The sequence below is a fragment of the Seriola lalandi genome, unplaced genomic scaffold, assembly GCF_002814215.2.
Source record: "Seriola lalandi dorsalis isolate HSWRI2012SDOR001 ecotype SW California unplaced genomic scaffold, Sedor1 jcf7180002054883, whole genome shotgun sequence".
Lineage (NCBI taxonomy): Eukaryota > Metazoa > Chordata > Actinopteri > Carangiformes > Carangidae > Seriola > Seriola lalandi.
Window position 1 is genome coordinate 6,033,370 of NW_019525658.1, and position 22,159 is coordinate 6,055,528.

At 42.1% G+C, this 22,159-nt stretch overlaps 1 protein-coding gene across 6 annotated transcripts in view; it reads right to left on the reverse strand.

Moving 5' to 3' along the window:
• The window catches only part of arvcfb (ARVCF delta catenin family member b), a 125,938-nt gene that overhangs the window by 47,403 nt on the left and 56,376 nt on the right, over positions 1-22,159 (reverse strand). For all 6 annotated transcript variants that reach the window (XM_023397548.2, XM_087171584.1, XM_087171582.1 and 3 more), the window contains 2 exons: positions 20,442-20,947; positions 8,174-8,357 (listed from right to left, as the gene is read on the reverse strand). In XM_023397548.2, coding sequence (XP_023253316.1) covers positions 8,174-8,357; positions 20,442-20,947 — 690 coding nt within the window. The remainder of the gene's footprint in view (positions 1-8,173; positions 8,358-20,441; positions 20,948-22,159) is intronic.

Here is a 22,159-nt window from a genome sequence, read left to right on the forward strand (position 1 = left end):
CTGAGACACTGCTGATGCATACTATAATTCTCCATTTGCAACTCGTATTACTACGACTCCAAGAAGTCTTATTGTTCCTACAACTACTATTACCACTTTATGCATAGGGGCAAGGAATTTTAAGTTGAGTTCAAGTTTACGCTACGTCATTTCAATCACAAAAAATATATCAATAAAATATCAGGAACAGTGTATAAAAAACAATTAAACATAAAAACAGTGACATCACTTTTTTTTTTCCTTGGTGTGCTACATTGGCATCACTTCAGACTTCTAAAGGCAAGTGTTTGAACTGGTTGACGATGACTGGCAGATAAAAAAAAAAGGCAGATATCAGTCCAAACCCACCGTGTGATTTTGTGGCTTTTGCATGTGACCCATGGCCCGTCTGCCTCTAATGTACAATGTAAGAAATCCCAACTGCTTTAGAAATAATCTTAAGAAAATGATGAATATAAATTTCATTTTTGGTACAAAGGGAAATGCCATCCCTATTACATCAGCCAGCGCCCTGAGCAGCTCTTTATAAGCATAGCAGCAGAGCGGGTGCAGTCTTAGTGCGGCTGTCTGACTGACTGTGAAAGGCAAGGCTTTAAAGAGGGTTAAGGGATAGCTGGGGCTCCCTGCTCCTCTCCAGGGACTTCATTTATGAGGGCTTCCAACCCACATAATCCCATTAGCCGACCCCCAGTTAGTCCTGTGGCAGAGTGGCAGCCTTGCGGAGGTAAGCAGTGCCGGAGTGCTTCATAGTGCTGTGTGGACCGAAACACACATCGCATCCAACGCCGCTGCAGATGTCGATGTTTCAGTTTAACAACAAAGGACACGAGTGCAAGGCCGATCGATACTGTTCTATATTTGAATAATTTAAGAATAATCCATCTGTGGTCACTAATTATTAATGTACAACTAAGAATGCACACACATCCACTTATTGACCTGCACAAATGGGCAGAACCTTATACACAGAAACATATCACCTGCCTGACACCGTGTATGAGTATTTATGCCATTTGTCTGTGGAGTGCAGACCCGCACTCACTGGTAGAGACAAGGCAGACGGCACCGGCCATCTGGACCCACTCATGAACCAAACCCACCCGTCTTCAGCTGTCAGAAAACAGTCACCACCGTCCCTGTAAACGGATCCAGAGGAGCGCCCGCCTTGGATTTATTTGACAGGAGTGTGTTTGGGGGCAGACAGACACAAGAGTTTTATTGTCAGCTGTTTCATTTCCAGGAGTGTTTCAGGGAGCAGTTGTCTTGGTGGAAGCTTTATGGACGGTGCATCTGTCAGTGGAGACGGTGTGGGAAGGTGCTGTTGTCTTTGGAACAGGTTATCTGGTGTTGTAATGTTGAGTTTTTAGTGGGGGTTCAGGTCTATAGGCACTGATGATTATTGATCCACCAACAGTGGACCATCTGTTGTTGTGTTACCGCACTTCCTCTCCAGGTGAGTAATCTACTAATGCTACCAAACATAAAGAGTTGAGCTGCATGCATTTGCTTTTTTTAACGTATTACATCAGCTCCAATTACATCTATCCTTAAGCACTTAAGCAGTAATCAGTTATGTAGGTGTGTGATTAAAATAAATACGTTTGTAAATCATGCATGGATTATGTTTTCTATCTAGCTTTTAAGCAGTGTTGTGGCAGTGGTATCAAGTAAGGCTGCGTCTCATAGCTTTTCCCTGCAAATGAGGCATCTGAGTGTGGGACAGCTAATTGTCCCCAACACACAAAAACCCACAATCCGAGCAGCTTTCAGCTCAATCTAATTTCAGCTCTTTGGGTCAGAACAAGTTCGGTCATCTCCGTCTGTGTTTACAGTGACAACCTTCCATCGCTTACTCCGATATCTGCTGCTTCTGGCTCCTGTGCACATGGAAAACTGGCGTGCTAGAAAGTGTGGTCCATGACATGTAGAAGACTTTGGGGACATCCTGATGCTTCCTCTAGTGTCACCATTTTGAGAGGAATAGGGGTTTTGAGAGAAATGTCTCATTAACTATCAAATAGAACAAAAATTCACATCGCCCTCAGGATGAACTGTTATAACGTTGGAGGTCCGCTGTCTTTTTATCTAGCTCCACATTACAGGATACCTGCTAACCATAAACATATTCTTCTTGAAAGTGTTAGCATTTAGCTCTAAGAGACACATCACCAGTACTGGTGTATTTCAGCATCTCCAACATTTTTCTTTTTTCTTCCTTGAACAGCAGATATGTTTGTCCCCTATGACAACACAATTAAGACGACAATATTTTGACAAACAAAGAAAACAGTGACAATATAGAAAAAAACAACGACTGCAGGTCTGTGAGGACAAGGTCGTTCTCTTCACTGTGACGACCAAATGCAGAAGTGGAAGGCGTGCAGATCTCCTCTAAAGCACAAGTTCTTTTATTATTAACCAGGAAATAGTTAGCTCCATTAGCTCACTGCAGTTTTTGGTGGCATCACACTAAACAGGACAATTTGGCCACTTTCTGGTCTCATTATTTCGCTTTATAATCAGAGGCTAAATGAATAAGTGGGTGTGCATTCAGAGGTCTGTCTGTATCTGCACAGAGGCCGACAGCCCGTCACTGTGATCTGGATGTGTCCATAGTGTGTCCGCTTTATCAGATGAAGTGTGGGTGTGAAGGTCACTCAGAGTCATGTGGCCACCAGAGGACAATAGAGCAGCTGGGAGGAATAGACCGGAGCAGGACTGATGGAGACTGATGGAGATGGATGGCGAGGCGGTTGACCTCTGCTATCGCCCTGCAAGGTCAATGGCAACACTGAAAGACCATATGTGCACCCCGGGGTGGGTATCTTTTAGGTTTTATCGATTCTGATTCCGTTTCTGATTCAGCCTCTTATCTTATTGTCATTCAGATCTTTCTCATTTTATCTGAATGATAATGAAGAGAAAAGAGAAAAATACAGTGTGTTGGAAGCCAAGCTGATCTTTATTATCGTCATATTTAGGCTACTAGAAACAAAATCAGCCTGACATTTTGCTCATGTCGGCTTTTCACTGCCTACGAGCTGGGGTTACTTTGAAATAGGTGTTTTTCAAATACACGTCGAGATATTTCAGTGGATAAATGAAAACTTTAACCTGCTGGTTTTGCTGAATGAAGAGTCTTTAGGATTCATCCTCTGGGCAATCTGGATATGTGTGCCAAATCTCATCGACAGAGTGACTAACACCGCCTTCCCAAGAGAGACACTGCTAGTGAAGCTAAAAAGACCAATATGTAAACATGCACATGTGCTCAAGTCTTAATATAATATGATTCTGAACCATTATGACCATTAATCACAATAATACATTTTATTTATAGGCACCTTTCAAGGCACTCAAGGACACCTTACAGCACACAGTGAAAGATAAAATAGCAAGCACAAGGCATAAAACCCAAAATAAATCAGAATAAATATAATTGCATAAAAGAAATATGATTTACAGGACAGTGTTGGAGTTAGACAGAATAGGCAAATTTGAAGAGGTGTGTTTAAAAGATAGGAAGAGAGTCAATATTACTGATGTCTTGTGGGAGTGAGTTCCAGAGTCGAGGGGCAACACGGCTGACGGCTCTAAAACCCCTGGTGTTCAGACAGGCAGTAGGTAGAGAGAGAGTAACAGAAGAGGAAGCTCTATGGGGACACCAACAATTCTGTGTTCTTGAAAAAAGCTTTCTATTCACATCAGTTTATTTTTGATCAGTGATTCCATGTCCTTGGATTATTCTTGTCTTTTGTTATAATGATCCACAACAGTAAACTCTACCTCTGATCTGACATTATTATTATGAACACCACATCTGTGTAAGCACTGATGCCCATGGAAACCCAGCAGTTGATAGTGGAATAAAAAAAGTCTGTTCTTTCCCTGGGACCAGTTCCAATTCAGAAAGAGCTCTTGATATCCAACCCTGGTGTTCACCTCCACCCCCGACACACACACACACACTGTTTCCCCTTACTGAGCCCACAGGGTAAACACTGTAAATAAGTTGGCCCGTATCGACAGCAGAGGCCATTATAATAAAACTATCCCCAGCTTGATTGAGGTGTAAGCTGCGTCTCAGTTGGCACAAGTAAACAGATTCTCCCTGGCATTAACGCTTTCTCCCCCTGCGTCTAGGCAACTGTGGGCTTGGTTACAGTTACCATGGAGACATATTCTCATCAGCAGTGCCTCTGCCAGCGCCATCAGTGGTCGAGGGAATGAGAGTGACAGGGAGATATTGTGATATGTGACAGCAATGAGACGTGGCATCAGGGGTGATGAGGTTTGGATAAAGTGTTTGGGGAAAAAAAAGGTGAAAAACATACAGTTTATACACACCAAGAAAAGCAGAGAGTGTGACGTAATGAAAGAAATCATGAGAAAGAGTAAGGGCAGCAGACAGAGCAGGTTTCCCACTGTGGCCCTGATGTAAAATTCCATGACTTCTCTATGACTTTCCTCAGCTCTATCAGAGCGCTTTCATTTATTCCCTCTTGGTTCATTAATGCTGCTCTTCAACTCAGCAGAAAATGTTCTAAAATTACAAGCAAGTTTCCGCACTTTCTACAGTCTGAGAAAGCTGGCTGGAAATCATCTAATGCCATGCAAAAATGTGTGAAATACACTCTGAAACTTTCTGCCTGAGCTGGATTTGGATGTTATATTGTCCTGGATCTCAACCAGCGCCTACTGCAGGAGAACTTCTTCCCTGGATTACAGTCTAGACAGGCTTGGCCAGCCCGGGAGGAGACGGAGCAGCCAGGCGTGAGGCGTGATAACCCACATACACACTCCCCGTCTTACACTCTACTACAGTCTGTCACTCTGGGTTGAAGACAAAATGACAGATTCAGCGAGAAAGCTAGAAGTGAAGATATACTTGGAGAGGGGAGAAACTACTTGGAAGTTAATAACAGGAATTCAAGATCGCTGCGCTCAAGGTTTCATCCTCAGTGGGTGACAGCATTTAAATGAACGAGGCAGAGAGGATGTTTGACTGAGGTTTTGCAGTTTTTGAGGTACATTTGATTTTTGCCTGACGTTTACATTGCCTTCAATTTGAATATTAGGAACTCGGCTGATGCTCATGTCCACAAAACATGCAGAAGTGCATCATTTTGAAATCAGGGAATCTTTTAGATAACTGATGTAGAACTGCTGTTTTCATTCCCAATTAATCTGTTAATTATTTTCTTGAAATAATTAATCATTTGATTGATGAAATGTCAGAAAACAGTGAAAAATGACACGCATCATTTCCTAAATACTGAGCTCAAATCTTCAAGCTTGTTTTGTCTGACCAACAGTCAAATTTAATTGATTAAACAATTAAATCATTATTAAAATAGTTACCGAAGAAGTTTTTGTTGAACAATTGATCGATTAATCAACTGGTCATTTAAGCTCTACTGATACAGCAACATGAAAAAGCCTAATTCTTAGTCCTTTGACTGCTCATTGCAAAGCTATGTCCAGAAGTCTCATCTTCTGTCTTTATGGACATGTTTATGTTAATTCTGTCAGATGACCACAGATGCTTGCTTGTCTTCTCCATGTGGTGATGAGCGAGCTGTTTTTACTGATAAACTGATGGACCTAATAATACACTGTATGGTGATGTAACTGCGTTGAGACTTTATCGTATAGTTTGACACATATCTTCAAATGTAGCAGCATTATTGTTGACATGGTTTCACCACAGGTCAATGGTCAACTGGGAAGCAGGAAACCGCTAGATGGTGGCTCTAGATGCTAACAGGTTCAAGCCAAACAATCATCATGCATCTCTGTTTTATTTTATCAGTACAGTGTGGCGGGTTTGCAAAGACAACCGAGAGCAACTGTAATGTCACAGTATGTATGGGGTTTAGGTAAGGATGCAGCTTTATCTCACACTAGAGCCCATCAGGACTAAAGCAGACCTTCAGTTTTTAAAACAAATGGACCAGAACGGGCCAGATGAAAGGCTGTGTGAGTCACACCACTTTAACTATGAGGTGTGTCAATGTGGAAACGTTAACACCATTTTGGACGACTGACCTAAGCACAACTCATTTCGGATGCAGTCATTGAAAACAGTTAAAGCAGAGGAGTGTGACTCAGTCATTCCAGGTTCAGTGATGGGGATGACTGTAGCTCACACAGGGCTGTTACCAGCTGAGGACAGTTTTTCTATAATACTGTAGGTACTGAAGGTGCTGTAGATGTCGTAGGTACTGGAGATGTGATCCTTCCAGGACTGATGAAGGCAGTATAATAACCCTACCTGACCTTAAGTGACCTAGCCTGACATCAAACTCAAAAGAAAAGAAGAAGACAGGCCCGGGTATACAATAACAAAAACATGGAATGGCATCAGAAAGTGCAAGTACAGCAACTGGTCTGCCACGACTTGTGGAAACAAAAACACACCAACCAGAGATATTTTGCATTTAACACGGATCATCTGCAACAAGTTATAGACGACCACCAAAGGCCAGTCTGCAAGCGGTGCCACAGAACATTTCAAATACGACATCTACAGTACCATCAGAATTCAGGGTGAGTGAGTTTCTGTTGTTAACTGTATATTAACAACATGTCGTCAAAATGTTCATGTCCTGAAAGTTTTCCATTATTGTTTGCAAACTGCGACAGCTGGCATCTGTTGTAGCAACGCTCCACACACAACATTCACAAAGGCTAACGTTGAGCTGGATGCTTACAACATTAGCAGGCTCCAGTCATTACTGTTCAGTTTAAACTGCTGCTTGCACATTGACTATATGTTGGTGTGTGTATGAGTGTGTGCACTGTGTGTGTGCTAACACAAGAGTTGATGTTGTCTTTGTAACAAAAGGAAGGAGTACAATCCTAAAACACTAAACAAACATCCTGATTGTTGTCATGAGGCAATGATTTGCACTGTGGACTTAGTTTACCTTCACTCAGCTTTATCAACTAACTAACAACTAAACTTCATTTGTGTGATTATTTAATTGTAACTTGTTTTACAAATTAATTCCCAAACTACAGCAGATAAGATAAGATGTCTTTTCAAGTGATAACCCATAGCTGCTGTAGTCACAAGTACGGCTATGTCATTAATACTTTTATGTTTTCTTAGAGTCACCCAGCAAAGCCACTGCAGACAGACATTCAACACATTACACTTCACATACACACACACACGCACAGACTGTGACAGGAGGAACTCAGCATCTGCTGCATCATAAATTCCCCGAAGAACATAAATCTGACTGTGGCTCAGGGTGAACAAGAGCACATATTTAGACTCATATATGTGACACCTGTCCCCAGCTTATACTGGTATGGTAATGAAAACAATCTTTAAAGGCTCTGGGTGTGTGTGAATGGTTTCCAGGATGATCTCCGTCCACATGTTGTAAACCTGAATAAACTTCAACCTGAATAAATCTGCCATCTGTCTCTACAATTTAGCCTAATGTCTGTGTCCTTCCTGATTTAAAATTAGTTTTGTCCATCTGCCTTAGCTCCAATAGACGGCTCCAGGCTTTCATCCATTTGATAAATGCAGCCAAGAATTTTTGCTGCTAAATTTTCACATCTGATATTTGGAGGAATGAGTTGAACTCCTTGTTTAAATTGATGATTTGTTTGCTTATTTTTTTTGGTGCCATTCCCACTTTAGACTTTCATAATCAGAAGATTGCCAATTATTTTCTTCAATTCAGTTCAACTTTATTTATAAAGCGCCAAATCATAACAAAAATGATCTCACTGCACTTTACGTAAAGTCAAGACCTTACCATATTATAGAGTTTCAATCTATCGATAAGTCAGTTTGGCTATAAAATGTCAGAGAATGATGAAAACTGCTGATTTGTATTTCCAAGAGCCCAGCGTGAAATATCAGATTCACAGTTCACTGTCATATATGACAAAAAAACAAATCCGACATCAGCCATTCAGTTTTAAGGAGTCTTGAACTGAAACCCACTGTTTTCAAATTCTTATAACATGATGCAGTTGCAAACTTTTCTACAATTTCTCCATAGATTCATTCTGAACTCTCCCTGCCTGTAATGCATCTCTCAAACATGCATGACTCCATACAGTTAAATGAATATCTAATCAAACAATATGAATAGTCTACATTATGTTGGTGACGGGAAACAATGACCTGGTACATGTATAAACCAACCTGAGGCAGCCGGAGGTGTTCTTGAAGACGGTGGTCCACTCGGCATCGCGGGGCTTTGAGTCCTCGTTGGGCTCGTGCTCCCAGCCTGAGTGGGGGATGATGACCTCGTTGGTCATGGTCTGCAGGCCGTGGTTGATGATCACCATCTTCAGGGGCTCATAGGACGACAGATTCCACAGAGTTCCTGGAGGGAAGCAGAGGAGGAAGGAGAACAAAAGAGAAATTAAAAGACATGGAAAAGGTAGCAATGACAAGAAAGAGGGAGGGAATGTGGAGTGAGAAAAAATGTAGAAAGAAAGTGATATTGATGTGATATAATGTAAAATTGGAGCGCAGACTTTAAGATTGCAAATCAAAACCACATTCAGACTGGCAGTATAAACCACATTTCAAAAGAAATAATGGAACAATATTGGTTGTTCCTTAGCCAGTCGTGATGTCAGCTAGACATATTGGACTGTAGTAAAAAAAAAAAAATCATTTTAATATTATTATTATTCTCCCATGAGAGCTCAGCAGAGTACCACTATGTTGTAATCAATACTGGGTTTATATCAAGCCATCTCACTGTGATATCCCTATACTGCTCTCATAATATTGCTATAGAAATAGTGAGGTTTCATTCCCCTTATGATCCTTTATGTCTGTAGCTACTGTGCGCATAGGATCAACGTAAATGATCTATTTTGGCGTTTCTGTTAACACAGACAACACACCGTCTTCTCTTCCAAACAATCCAAGCAGAAGAAAGAACATTTTTTTATTTACCTGCACATTTCTAAAACAGGCAGCCTATTTCATACTGCTGGATATGTGCATCCTGAGGTTTCACAAAAAAGAGAGGCAGCCAGGCAGATAAAGTGGAGAGGAGGCCATTTTTGGCAGCGCATCCAGGCAGCCAACCCAAACAAAAATAAAATGCTGTGTTAAAGCATCAGCATGAGATGATCAGACACATGGAGGCTGCGGAGTGAGCCAGCCTCCAGTTTGAGGAGAACAAAACGAAAAAAAAACACTGAAGTCCATGTTTCACAGGGGCTATTAAGCCATCCTTCAGGTGTCTCTCTCTCTTTGTCGCTCTACAGTACCTCACACGCCCAACTATGGTTCCTAATACGCTGCTTGTACAGATGAAAAGATTTGGGACTTGTATGATTATTGTTTGTCTATTATTCTTCGATTTAGTTAATTATTGTAGCAAAAGTTTGGGGAATGTCAACAGGAAGTGTAATGTTGCTATGGATTCTTCATTGAGTTACTGTGGGCTATAGCTTTAGCCTTTTAAAAGCAAGATGAACATTAAAGGTATGTACATTAAATGTATACTGAATTAGCTATTTGCAATGTAACAATGGACATACAAACAACTTTCCATGGATTATTTGATACTGAAGAAAATTTTAAAATATCATGATTCTCAGACATGTTCTGGGATTATAACGACCGTCTTTTAAGTGGATTTATCAGAGTTAATTATATCATCAGAAAGTGTCCCACTGAGTTAAAAAAATGTGTGTATCATGTCTGTTAGCCCAGATTTGATTTAAGTTATTTTTGATGCAAACTGTGGTAATTGGGCACTTTTTTATTGGAGCTTAAAGCACCTTAATTGCCTCTATGTGCTGTGTGTCTACTGCTGCCTCTAACTGCTTCCTGTCTTTGTGAACTGGCCAAACTACAACACCTTTCCAGTGTTCTTCCCCAAGGGGGAGGTGCACCTTTTTGAAAACCCCTTGACCAAAGGAACAACAACTGGGCACTAGGGTGTTAAAATTATCCACACATACAGGAACACACACACACACACACACACACACACACACACACACACACTCACAGAGAAGTACTCAAAGAAACACACACTCTGCATATTGTAGAAATGCACTTGTGCACACACGTGTACAGACACCCACAGTCTGATTCCCTCTTGCCCCACAATAACAGACCATTAGCGGAGCAGTGAAACTGTCATACTTCCTCGCTCTGCTCTTTAAAACGGTTTCTGTACATTTTCCAGACGGTCAATATTTCCTCTGTTAAATCATGCTCTCCACACAGAGAAAAAAAAAAAAGTCTCAGCAGACAGACCCACACTAAAAATATCTCAAGTCCTTCTGGTGTGGTTGTGCCTGGAGAAAACTGGATTCCTACGCCAAGAAACTGAAAGAAAAAAACTGATGAGACTAATCCACATACAGTGTTATAGTTGAAGTCTGAAGGTGGTTTATGACCTTTATTCTCTCCCATCACATCTGTCCTAACCGAACTATCAGACAAAACAGATACACTGTACCTCCACTCCCACTGTGTTTACAGTAGGTGACTCGACCGGCTTCCTGTGCGTCACAGACTACCAGGCCTCCAGTATCTCACTGGGAAGCTATTAGATGTGCAAGCTGAGGTGTGGCTCCACTCTAGGCCACATTCACACACACACGAGGTGTGATGGAGGATATTGAACACACTCTCAGGCCAATTTTATATAATCCTGTGTGCTTAACAGATCATGTTTATGGAACTTTGAAAGAGCTTAGTGCAGGGAGAGATTGAATATTTCGGACAGTGAGTATGATCTGCTGTAGCATTACTAAATTCTGGTATTCCTCAGATCTTGTACGACCGTCAATAACATCACGTCCTTCTTATCCACTTCACAGAGTTTGATGGGTACAGAACATGTCCTGAGAGTAAACATTGACTTTCAGAGTAAAATTTCCCCAAAGCCTAAAACAATGAATGTTCAGGTAATTTACACTGTTTTAATTTTTTTGCTTCATGTGTTTACTGTAAAATTCATCTCTGCAAATTCAAAGTTGATTTCTTTTTTTATAAGCACTTCATGGTACGTTAAACTTGGAGGAACACAAGCTGAAATGTTATTTATAACTGAAGATGTGATTGAAGGAATGACACTAGTATTATTTACGTTTGTTTTCAGCTTTTATTGCATATCGTCAGTATTGTAGCTTGGTCTATCTCCCCTGTTTGCACAAAGGTCCCATATTGTATAAAGTGATATTTCCATGTCTATTTTTATTATAAAGCAGGTCTAGATTTTTGATTAATACTGTGAAAGTATCAAAGCGCTCAGTCCACAGAGAAATGCACACAACCTGTATTCAGAAACTGAGCCTTAAAACCAGTCATCAGGACTTCTGTAGCTCTGTGATGTCACAACTAAGCGGTCACCGCTCTCAGCCATGCCCCACCCACCTGGACCCACCATCCAACCTTGCAGAATTTGGTTTCTTGAGGGTTTACCTGAAATCTGCTATATTTTCATTCTATCACTCAAAAAACAGCCAATCAGAAGAAAGGCTCAAAGCCTCCTCTCTTCTGATTGGCTCCCTGACCTGTTGTAGCTAGAGCTCCAGAGAGAAGCCTGAGAGAGGAGATGTAAAACTACATTGAGATGGTTTTTGGCTCTTAAAACCACAAATATATCTTCTTATGGATCAATTATTCGAATAAAACACTGAAAAAGCATAAAATATGGGACTTTTAAGTGCTTTTGGCCGAAAATGATGAAGTAAAAAAAGGCCCTCCCTTTTCCCATGTTTCCTGTCTGTCATCACTACCCCATCAACCCCCCACCCCTTCCTGACATGACATGAGAGAGCCAATGCTACACTATTTAGACTTTTTAATTTCATGCTAATGAACTACCCAGCACAATTAAATGCAAATAAAATAAGTTAAAATATGTGATGTTTGAGTTCAAAAGAGCATAGAATCCATATTAAAAACAATTGGCCTTTTATATCTATATTATTTTGCATTGCAGTGAGAGTCAAGTTTTTTGCTCTGTTGCATATTTCCTCCACCGTCCTCTTTCACATGGTCAGTTTTGTCATTTATTCCAACCAAAGTCACAAGAGCCAATGAGAGCGAGTATCAGCATCCAGGCATAAATCAAATTAACAACAAATGTGCTCTTGGGGTGTGTGTGTGTGTGTGTGTGTGTGTGTGTGTACTCTGGTATGATGACAGCTAGCTAACATTCATGCCTGCCTGCCAGGCTGACAGCTTGATTACCCCCACTGTTGTGTCATTAGCATTAGTTTTAGAAGTGACAAGCAACCTCCAACATGCAGGCGACACACAAGGAGGCAGCTGGCAATGGCTTAACAAAGACAAGCAGAGCATAAAGAAAACTTGTTACTAAAATGACAACATTGAAGCCTGATGTAAAAGCCTTGTGTTTGCCTGCTATGAGATTATAGTTGCATTATTTTTCTACATCATAATAAAACATCAACAGTCCAAACCCAACATGGCTGCAAATGTATTTCCTGTGAAATACAGCAGCATCCATCTGAAACTTGTCCTGCCTTGGCCAGTGCTTAAGCAAAAAAGCAATTTACAGAAACAACCGAGGGCTCATATAAACCTCAGTGCTTCAAAGTAAAGAAAGATTCCTCAGCCTTGATGCACAAAGTATCTCTCCGTCCCCCCTGGGCTGTCCCCCATCACCTGCACTATTCCAGCTGAAACACTGCTCAGGCTGGAGGAATCAGTCAGCTCTACACTGATCACATATGCCAGAGGGGAGGAAAAGGCATGTCTTTGCCGTGGCTGCGATCCATCAAGTACGACCGGCATACAGCCCACAGACAGAACGTTATTAAAGATGACAGCGAGCTGTGGAAGTGACGATCTCCATCCCACGTCCTGCCACTGTTTCAGAGCTGTGACGCCGTTATTCCATTTGCTGTCCTCCGTCAGACTGTCAGAGGTGGGCGTGGCAGGAACGACCTGCTCGCTCACAGGGACTGAGGCAGATACAGAGCAACTGTGATGTCAAAGACTCACTTCACACCTGATGATAAACATACTCACACTGAGTTTGGGTTTGTTTGATAAAAATTACACCTGATTTTAAGATGCTCCATGGATACATACTGAAAGAGGTAGGAGACTGTCAGAGTTCATTTAGGTTCCTTTGAAAATGAATGCCAACGCTGTGCTCGCTTAAAGGACTAGTTCAACATTTGGGGAAATATGCAGATACATATTTAATACAGGAAATGTTGATTTATAACCAGCAGCCGGTTAGCGTTGGCATACAGACATGAGTGGTATCAATCTTCTCATTTAACTTTGAACATTAAAATGCTGAATTATTCCCTCAAAAATCTAAAACTGCACAGCACAGGGAACAATCCAAGAATAGCTGTGATGCTGGTTATTTTTCCAAATGCAGGCTTAGTGTAAGTTATGTGTGCAATTGATGCTGTATTATGCAGACAGTAATAGAGTTAGAATTAATATTGGTTTGAGGGGAAAGAACGTGGTCAGAAGGTAAAAGTAAAAGCAGAGGATGAGAAACTTAGATAACATTAGAATCAGGTCCGCAGGCAGCTTGCGAGTAGGCTACTAGTCCTTGTCAGGATTAAGATGCTAAAGACCCAAATGCAGACTCTCAGACAGGGTTGGTTTGCTTCAAGGATTTATTCACCAAAGGAAAAACACAAAGTCTTACTTAAAGGGGTGAGGCATGTCCAGTCCCGGGAAGCAGGAAATCAACGAACCAAAAACCAAAAACCAAGGCGAAAACTCAGGAACATAAAAGTATAACAGGAACACAAGGAATCACAAGGAGGACTGAACAGGAGCATGAGGAGGAAACTCAACGGGGGCAAAAATAGGAGCTGAACAGACGGACTGACAAAGACAACTGGGAGCGCAGAGACTGAATACACACAAGGAGAGCAGGTACCAAGACACAGGTGTAACACATTAGGGAAGGGCAGACAATCACAGCGGAGGGAAAACAAGACAAACACAGGCAGTAAAACAACAGTGGAAACACAAGGAACGCTTCTTCAAAATAAAACAGGAAATCAACAAAAATTCAAACAAAAAGTCTAGAGAATGAGTCCCTTCAGGGCAGACCACGACAGTCCTTATGTTAACATACTCACTGACAGACTACTGAACATTGTGTGGCTGACAGGACATGGAGCAGATGTTGAGTGAAGCTGAATAAAGTTGAATGAGACTATAAGATCAGGAAGTTATTTGACTATGACAACACTGAAGCCCTCAGGGCTGTCAGTGGAAGCTTCGCCTATGGCACCAAATTAGCCAGAGGCAGCGTTGTTGTGTTCGGTCTCGTACTGTCCCGCAGTGAGTTCACTCCCCATGAATAGATACTCGCTTGTTCCAAAATCAAAATAATTTCTTTTGTGCTCTTAGTGTTTCATTTAATGAAACTGGTCTGACACCAACCAACAAAATTCATCCACCCAAACAAACACACGTCTGTTTCACAAATGATTGCTCTCTGAACTGCCTGCCTACAGTTCTGAGTGTGCTTTCAAGCAAGGCGGGAAAAAATAAAGCTTAGCTCTGATTTGTGGAATTGTTTTATTTCCACCTCCAGGTTAGCTTTCTCCCAAGTTTGTTATCTAATACAGACAGGATTCCCAGCAGGGCCATAAATACAAAATACTAAGACTTTACCATGACCTTCCATAACTAAGTCAAACTGCTTTCAAGATATAAAAATGTTATTGCTCCCTGGTTTATTAATGTTGTTTATCTGCTGAGAAAAGTTCTAAAGGGGTAAACAGTCTGGTTGAGTTGGTTGTGAAGGAAACCATCTAAAGAGCAGCATGGAATGAAGTAAATGTGCGAAACAAGTTGTAAAATATATTGTGATATATTCATGTAAACAGAACCCATTCAGCTATAAAAATACCTCCAGACCTCTGAGAGAGTATGTATACATTTGCCGTGGCTGAATCTCCATGAATAAGAAAATACATGGGGGGGTTTCATCTGTATGTATGTAGCAACAATCCTGCACACCTGTGATCCGCTTTTGGTATGTTTGTCTTAAATCCAATCCAGCCGCAGGGCAAGTTGAACATGCACATTATTACCTGCCTCTTCAATCTTTTATCGCCACAAACAGGCACTTTTGATTTGTCAGATTTTTGTCAGAGCTTGACACAAGCTAACAATGCTTAGATCAAAACATGTGTGTGTTAGTCAAAGTAAGTGGAAGGATGAGGAGCAAAGGAGACAAGATGTGATCTGAGTGTAGACAAAAGATTACCCTCTGTTTCTCTATTTACTCCCTTTCCTTCCTTCTACACCCACCCCCCTCTCTCTATCTGATACCTGGGTGTGAGGGCTAGAGGGACTGGGACAGGGACTGGGAACGGCACTGGAGCTGTGGCTGAGGCTAATTCAATTTTCCAGGCAACACTGGCAGGCATGTTGCTCTTCAAGCAAGACTATTAACTTAGCTCTGCCCATTACCGTTCTCCTCCCTCCTCTCCTTCTCCTCCTCACCCCTTACACCATCCATTACACTCTCCGTGGTGAAGACAAAGGGTGAGGCAGTTTGGAAAAAACGGAGGGCGTTGGAGAGACATGGAAGGAGGAAGAGAGGGAGGAGACCGCAGCAACTGTTCCCCGCGACAGCAAACAGAAAGTAAAGTAAGAGAAATGGAAGATTTATACAATGTGTGTGCATGTGTGTGTGAGATGAATCCTCAGAAAGCAGTTATGAGGTAGGAGGGGCTATTCATGCACACACACAACACATGCTGTCCAGACACACAAACACACACACACACACACACACACACACACACACACACATATAGAGGATGATGAACTCTGCAGGTTGTCTCATGGATCATGGTGGGGGACCTCAGATATGTTGACCTGTATGTCAGTGAGTATGAGTCACACCTACAGGAAGTGTATGTGGGGTAGGAACACACTCTATGTGCTGAATCTGAGCTGAGACCAGTACACTGAGCCCAAACCATCCTGCTGTTAAGAATCAGTTTAGGTCCAGTTAGTGTCAGACACGTGGAACAAGGTGGAGGTGACGCAGTGTGTTTGATCACATACTTAGTGAAAACACATCGATCACTGCTGCACATGTCCTCGGGAATTGAATTAAGATTTGTATTCTACAGACATGAGTATTCCTATGATTTGATTTAAATACAGTAGAGTGCAGTAATCACTGTCCTTCACCGTCCTTGCGATGCCCTTGGAGAAAACCGCTGCCAACAGCTAAGCGGTGATTTACAAGTAACGGCTGCGTCTGCTGCCCCACATCCACAAATTTAGCAACTTCCAAGAAGCAGTGAAGTGGGCACGTGAAGCCTGTTCTGTTTCGAGAGCATTTCTGGGTCAAATGAGAAATGTGACAAAATCTGTGTCTTTTACTGGGTTCCTTTTATTCCACTGTGATTTATAATTTAACATACATTTTCATATCTGCCTTGAGATTGGCTGATAGTATCTGAAAACCCTTTTCTCAGCAGACATTTTGAGTGTCATAACAGGAAGAAGGCGAGTGCAGTTAATAACGCCAACATTTCATCAAGTGTCTCAGTAAGACCATTCAAGTGAGCCTGCATGCAAAACATCAGAGGAGGGATCTGGAAACCTAAATGGAATGCAGCCATTACTAAATAATGTTATTAATTACACCTGTGCTTTTCCTGCTGTGACTGTGTGAAAAATGATTGCTCCAGGAGGCTGCTCAAAGATGTATGTACCTCTCCTACTGCTGTAAAATGTACATTCAGGTATCAATTGATGAAGAACATATTTTCATCAATATTTTTCTATTAACAATTGATGTAATGTGGAGACTAGGTTTAGTAAAAGATCCACAGATTGAATAATAATTACAGAACTCTGCAGTTGTCCTCAGCTCTGCTGAGCATTTTATTTTGTTGTTTTGGTTTTACAGCCACAAATGAACAAAGTCTCACTGCTCTCATCAACTTTGGTTCTAGCTCAGCAGAAAAACCTCCAATAGACCCACTGTGCACCACCTGAGGAGCACCTAACAGACAAAGATGGCGACCAACTGGTGAACATGGTGGAGCACTGTGCAGGTAAAGAGCCGATTAGTTTCTTACAGGAATTGGTGAAGACCTAAACAAAGCTCGAAGCAGAGTGAAGACTGGACTTCATGACTGCAAATCAATTCTAATGTTGCAACTTATCTGCTGCATGTGTCGACAGGCAACTAACACATTAGTTATAACAACTTGGTAATAATGGGTCAAAATTATGTTTGTAACTTCTTGTGCAGCCCCCATGTGGACAAAAAAGGAGAATTTATATTGAAATGGTCTGAGGTAAGTATATCGTATTGTTTATTGGTTGCTTTATTAACACCCTGTGAGTGTTTAGTTCTCTGAGGCGCTCATTTAGCTTCAGACAAAAACATCCACTAAATAGTGCAGCATATATTATGTTAAACTCAGAACAAAACAACACAAAGCCTCGGCATATAGACATGTATCTACACATCATTGCGCTTTTATCTTTCAGGCCCGCCAACTCGCACTGTATAGATTCTTCATCCAAAGGTGTGCAGTAAGCACCTGCCTGACTGGCAATCAACCAAACTTCGACACTACCTGCAGGAAAAACTGGAGACAAATTCGCTTAATAATCTACATTTCCACAGTGGGAACTGCTGGAGGGCACAAACAGCCCAGAGCCTACTGAGAGAGGGAAAACAGAATTACTCTGAACAGCACAAAGCTCTAAAAATATGAACCACTGGTCTGTCTGTCTGTCTGTCTTGTGTGTTGGAAAATAAAACCACTTTCCTTCCACGTCACCCGTTTCCCCTGCAGAAAACAGAGCTCTCTGTGGTTTTACAGGGACAGCACAAACTCCAATGGCAAACTCTTAAAACACATGGACTAAGAAAAGGGGCCTCTATTTAAAGACCCCCAATTATATTTAATTGTAGAAAAACACGGCCAATTCTAGCCACACGGGCTGAGGCTGTAAGCTGAGCTTGCATTGTGACTGGCCTGTTTTCACTGGGGCCAGAGCACTGGCAATGGAAACCTAAAGCTGGAGACAGAGAGAGAGAGAGAGAGAGAGAGAGAGAGAGAGAGAGAGAGAGAGGAAGACAAACAGCGAGCGTGTAGATAGTGAATGAAGGAGAGAAAAAATTAAATTGAGCGAAGGAGGGTGGATAATGAGTGAGAGAGGGAACGAGCAGAAAAAAAAAATGAAAGAGCCTCCCTCCACTCTGTCCTCCTTGTCTTGTGGTGCAGGGTTATTTTTAGCTACGATGGGGAGCAACACGATGCTGTACAGACAATCATTTCTGCTGAGGCACAGTCATCGCTCACCACGACATCTCTGTCACAGCAAAGGAAACACACACACACACACACACACTTACACTTGCATGCACACTACAGTTCAACAAGCATGGGTTTTTAAGGACCAGTATCTCTGTCAATAGCTTTGAATTGAAGCTGTCAATAGCCAGTGTCTTGTACTGATATTCACTCTTCAGGGCCACAGCCTCACAGATCTTCACAAAATAAAATCCATTTAGAAACCATTAACAGCTGCCAAACTGCAGCTTGAAAACAAATTTCCTTCCCTATAGAATGTGAAATTACCTAAAAAGTAACCTCTTCCCCGTCTCGGGTGGTGCATATTACTGTATCTTACACTTTGTGGGCAACTTCACAGAGGTCAAGTGCATCACTTTAAAGTGGTTCTCGTTTTTCACACATGCAGTGAAAACAAAAAGCCCCTTCCCAGATGGCAAAGCGTGCATACTAGCCAAAGTGTGTCAGGTCAAACCAATCGTGTTGGGGATTAGCTGAGTACTTGGAAAGACACACATGCGCACACACACACACACACACCCACACACCACTATATTCCCCAGTTGGCATTTACCGGGTCAAGGAGAAGAACCCTATGACGGCGTCTGAATCAATACCTTCTCTTCCAGGAATTAAAATATATTTAATTACACAATGCTTTCCTTCTAAAATCAGTGTTTATATCCCAGATGCTTTTCCATTTTCTACGTCTCCTCCGGCTCACAGTTAAGTCATCAAATATCACAACTCTGATTCCAACTGTGATCCTTGTGACCATTTATTTGGGAGAAAATGACTTTCTGACAATGTAAAGAGCTCATTAATATTTGTTGCTCTTTTAACGAGGGGACGCCTGGCATTCAAACAAATGAGAAAAACAGCGTTTGAGCTTTTCTGTGATATAAGCAACACTGTGAAAACTGTTGCAAAAACACTGAGGTGTGGAAAACTGCTTCTTACTATTAGTATGACTCACAGCCCTGCATTACTATGCAGAGTATAGGATTATGGCTGCCAACTCAGTGTATTCCTCAATGGAATATTTAAGAGATGGAAGTCTGCAGCCGGTGACTGGGAAAGACTAAGGTATCAGCACTTTTATACTTACACGATGGGTAAAAGAGTTTTGAGACTAATTAGACAGACAGAGGACTTCTACGTTTAGTGGAGGAGACGGCCGACTTGGCTACAGTGCTAATAATCCAAGAACCCTTTACCTGTGGCAGAGCAATTTTAAATGATGTTTTAGTTAAAGAAAAAGCAATCAGATATATCCACTGCACTTATTTCAAGTTATTTCATCTACATTTTTATGTAGTTTAATGGAAAATTTGAATGTACAGTATGTGAGACTTAATACAATGCTGTGGTTGCAAGCTTTGCAGTAAAATTGGTGATGTGGTTAAGACAAATAAAGTCATGAGTTTAGCAGAACATTTTTCTGATATTGATCTTCCATGATATGGGAAAGTCATTTATACCAGGCTACCCAACATACACATGTTGTTCCTCCTAGATTGTGCTCTTTTTTTTATGTGGTAATAACACCAGAGTAAAGCAGCTTAACAAGAAGTCGGAAAACAATCACCTGCTTGGATTGTTTTAACTTGAAGTTTTTAAATTCAATCACACATGAATTTTAATAGCTGATGTTGTTGCCTGGCAGCACGGTGGTGCAGGAGCAAACGCTGTTCCCTCACAGCGAGAAGCTTCTGGATTTGAAACACTCAGCTAGGTGGGGCCGTTCTGTGCGGAGTTTGCATGTTCTCCCTGTGTGGGTGCTCTGGTTTCCTCTGGGTGCTCTGGTTTCCTCCCACAGTCCAAAGCCACACAGGTTAGGTGAACTGGTGACTGTGAAAACTGCCTATAGGTGTGAATATGGGCATGTCTGTCTCCACCTGGCAACCCTCCATCCAAATCTGTTTCCTAATGACTAGGTATTGATAAGAATGAGTGAGCTGAGCAATGTGCAAAAAAAATCATATTAGATACTGTGATTGTGATATGAATCATGATTTTAGTGGGAATTTTTCAATTTTATTTTCACTGAAGAAAAATATAAATATGATGATGATGTGATTTTTGCTGGGGTCTGCACATTAAATATGTATATATGTATATAAAATGTTGATTCTTACCGGTGATGAGCTCTCGGACCTCCATGTCATTGGTCTTCCTCAGCAGGCGGATGAGGGCTGGGATGCCGTCACAGTTCTTGATGGCCACCTTGTTGTCATTGTCCTTGCCGTAGGAGATGTTGCGCAGGGCGCCACAAGCTTTGCGGTGGACCTCAGATTTGGGGTGGTCCAGAAGGCCCACCAGAACAGGAATCCCCTTCAGCTGACGTACGTCCTTCTTAATCTTGTCATTTTCATAACACAGGTGCTGCAGGTAGGCAGCGGCGTTGGACTTGACCGGGTCGATGGGGTGGCCCAGCATGGCGATGACCTCGGGAAGGTCTGGGTCGCGCCAGCGCGGGTCCTTGCGGATGCTGTCGATGGAGGGTGAGCGCCGGCCGCCCATGCGGTCCAGACTGGCCATGCTTCCTCTCTCTGGCTGGGCCAGAGGCGCTGAATACATGCCATGGATATAAGGGTGGCGCTCATCGATCAGCTCTGCCTCAATGGGGTCGTCCGGGTACCCTCTGGAAGACAAGAGAAGAGAGGACGATGAGGACGAAGGAGATGGACGAGGTAAATGGAGGGTGACTCAGACAGATTTGTCTGAGAGAAGAATTAGTTAGCCGCGGGAAAGACTTTGAGAGAAGCCAAGCGAGGTGAGAGCCACTGACTAATGAGGGGAGAAGGGATAGCAGAGGATAGGGTGAGTGAGAGGTGAAACGATGTGGGTGTTAGAGGGGGAAAAGGAAGGACAGTGAAGGAGAGACACTGATCTGTAGTGTGGATCTGTTATTAACAGGTACGTTAGAAAGACTGTGGCGGCACGGTAAGCACCATTCTCCTTATTATTCCTCCCTGTCAGGTGGTAGCAACAAACATGTCAGACTTCAGCAAACATAAAGTTGCAGAGAGTGATTGAGAGACAGGAGAAGCCTGCACAAAGAAAAACTAGGAAGTTCACAAAGACACAGGGACAAAGACAACAGCAAAGAAGAAGCTTTGAAGGAAAAGTCATATGAAGTTTTTTTAAGAAGCCACCTTAGAGAGGGGATGTGGTGACTTCTCCCTCAGGGAACAGAGAAAAGAACTGTGCTGTCCCCCCAGGGAGCACCAGGAGCCCCCATTATGCCCGAGGGCTGCCTTTGCTCACAGTGCTGAACACTAGCATGCAGTTGCTAAAATGTTAACGACCATCTCTGCGGGATGTATCTGCTAGCATTAGGCTCACTGGCATCGCTGCTGTTGGGTCAGGGACGTGAACAGTTTCGAGCTCTCGTCGGGAATAATTGTTGGGGAAGAGGGGAGTCGTTTTTGAGGGTCTTTAGGGGGTTTCCTTCAACCAATCTCTATTTTCCAACCTTCTCAGAGTCTATGAGCTACACTCTGTTCTCTAGTGTTCTCAACAGCCTCATCAATTCTCTATGTGAACATGGGCGAAAATATAGGCCTTCAATTCCAATGACAGATCATTTGTAGCAGGAGTTCAGGCTACTTATTTTACTTAAAGCTCTTTAATCACAGGAACGATTTCTCACAAAGATGGAGTCGGGGGAGTCACATTTTACACTGGCAGAGAAGTTTGCTCGAAATATTTTTTGAAACTTCACAAAAAGTCCTCTTTTTGAGCAAACACCACTGAGTTGTTTAAAGGGACGGGAGAATGTTTGGCAGGAAAAGTTATGACATGGGGAGAGGAATTTAATTAGGGTTGTGTAGTTATGCACAGCCTTTATCAC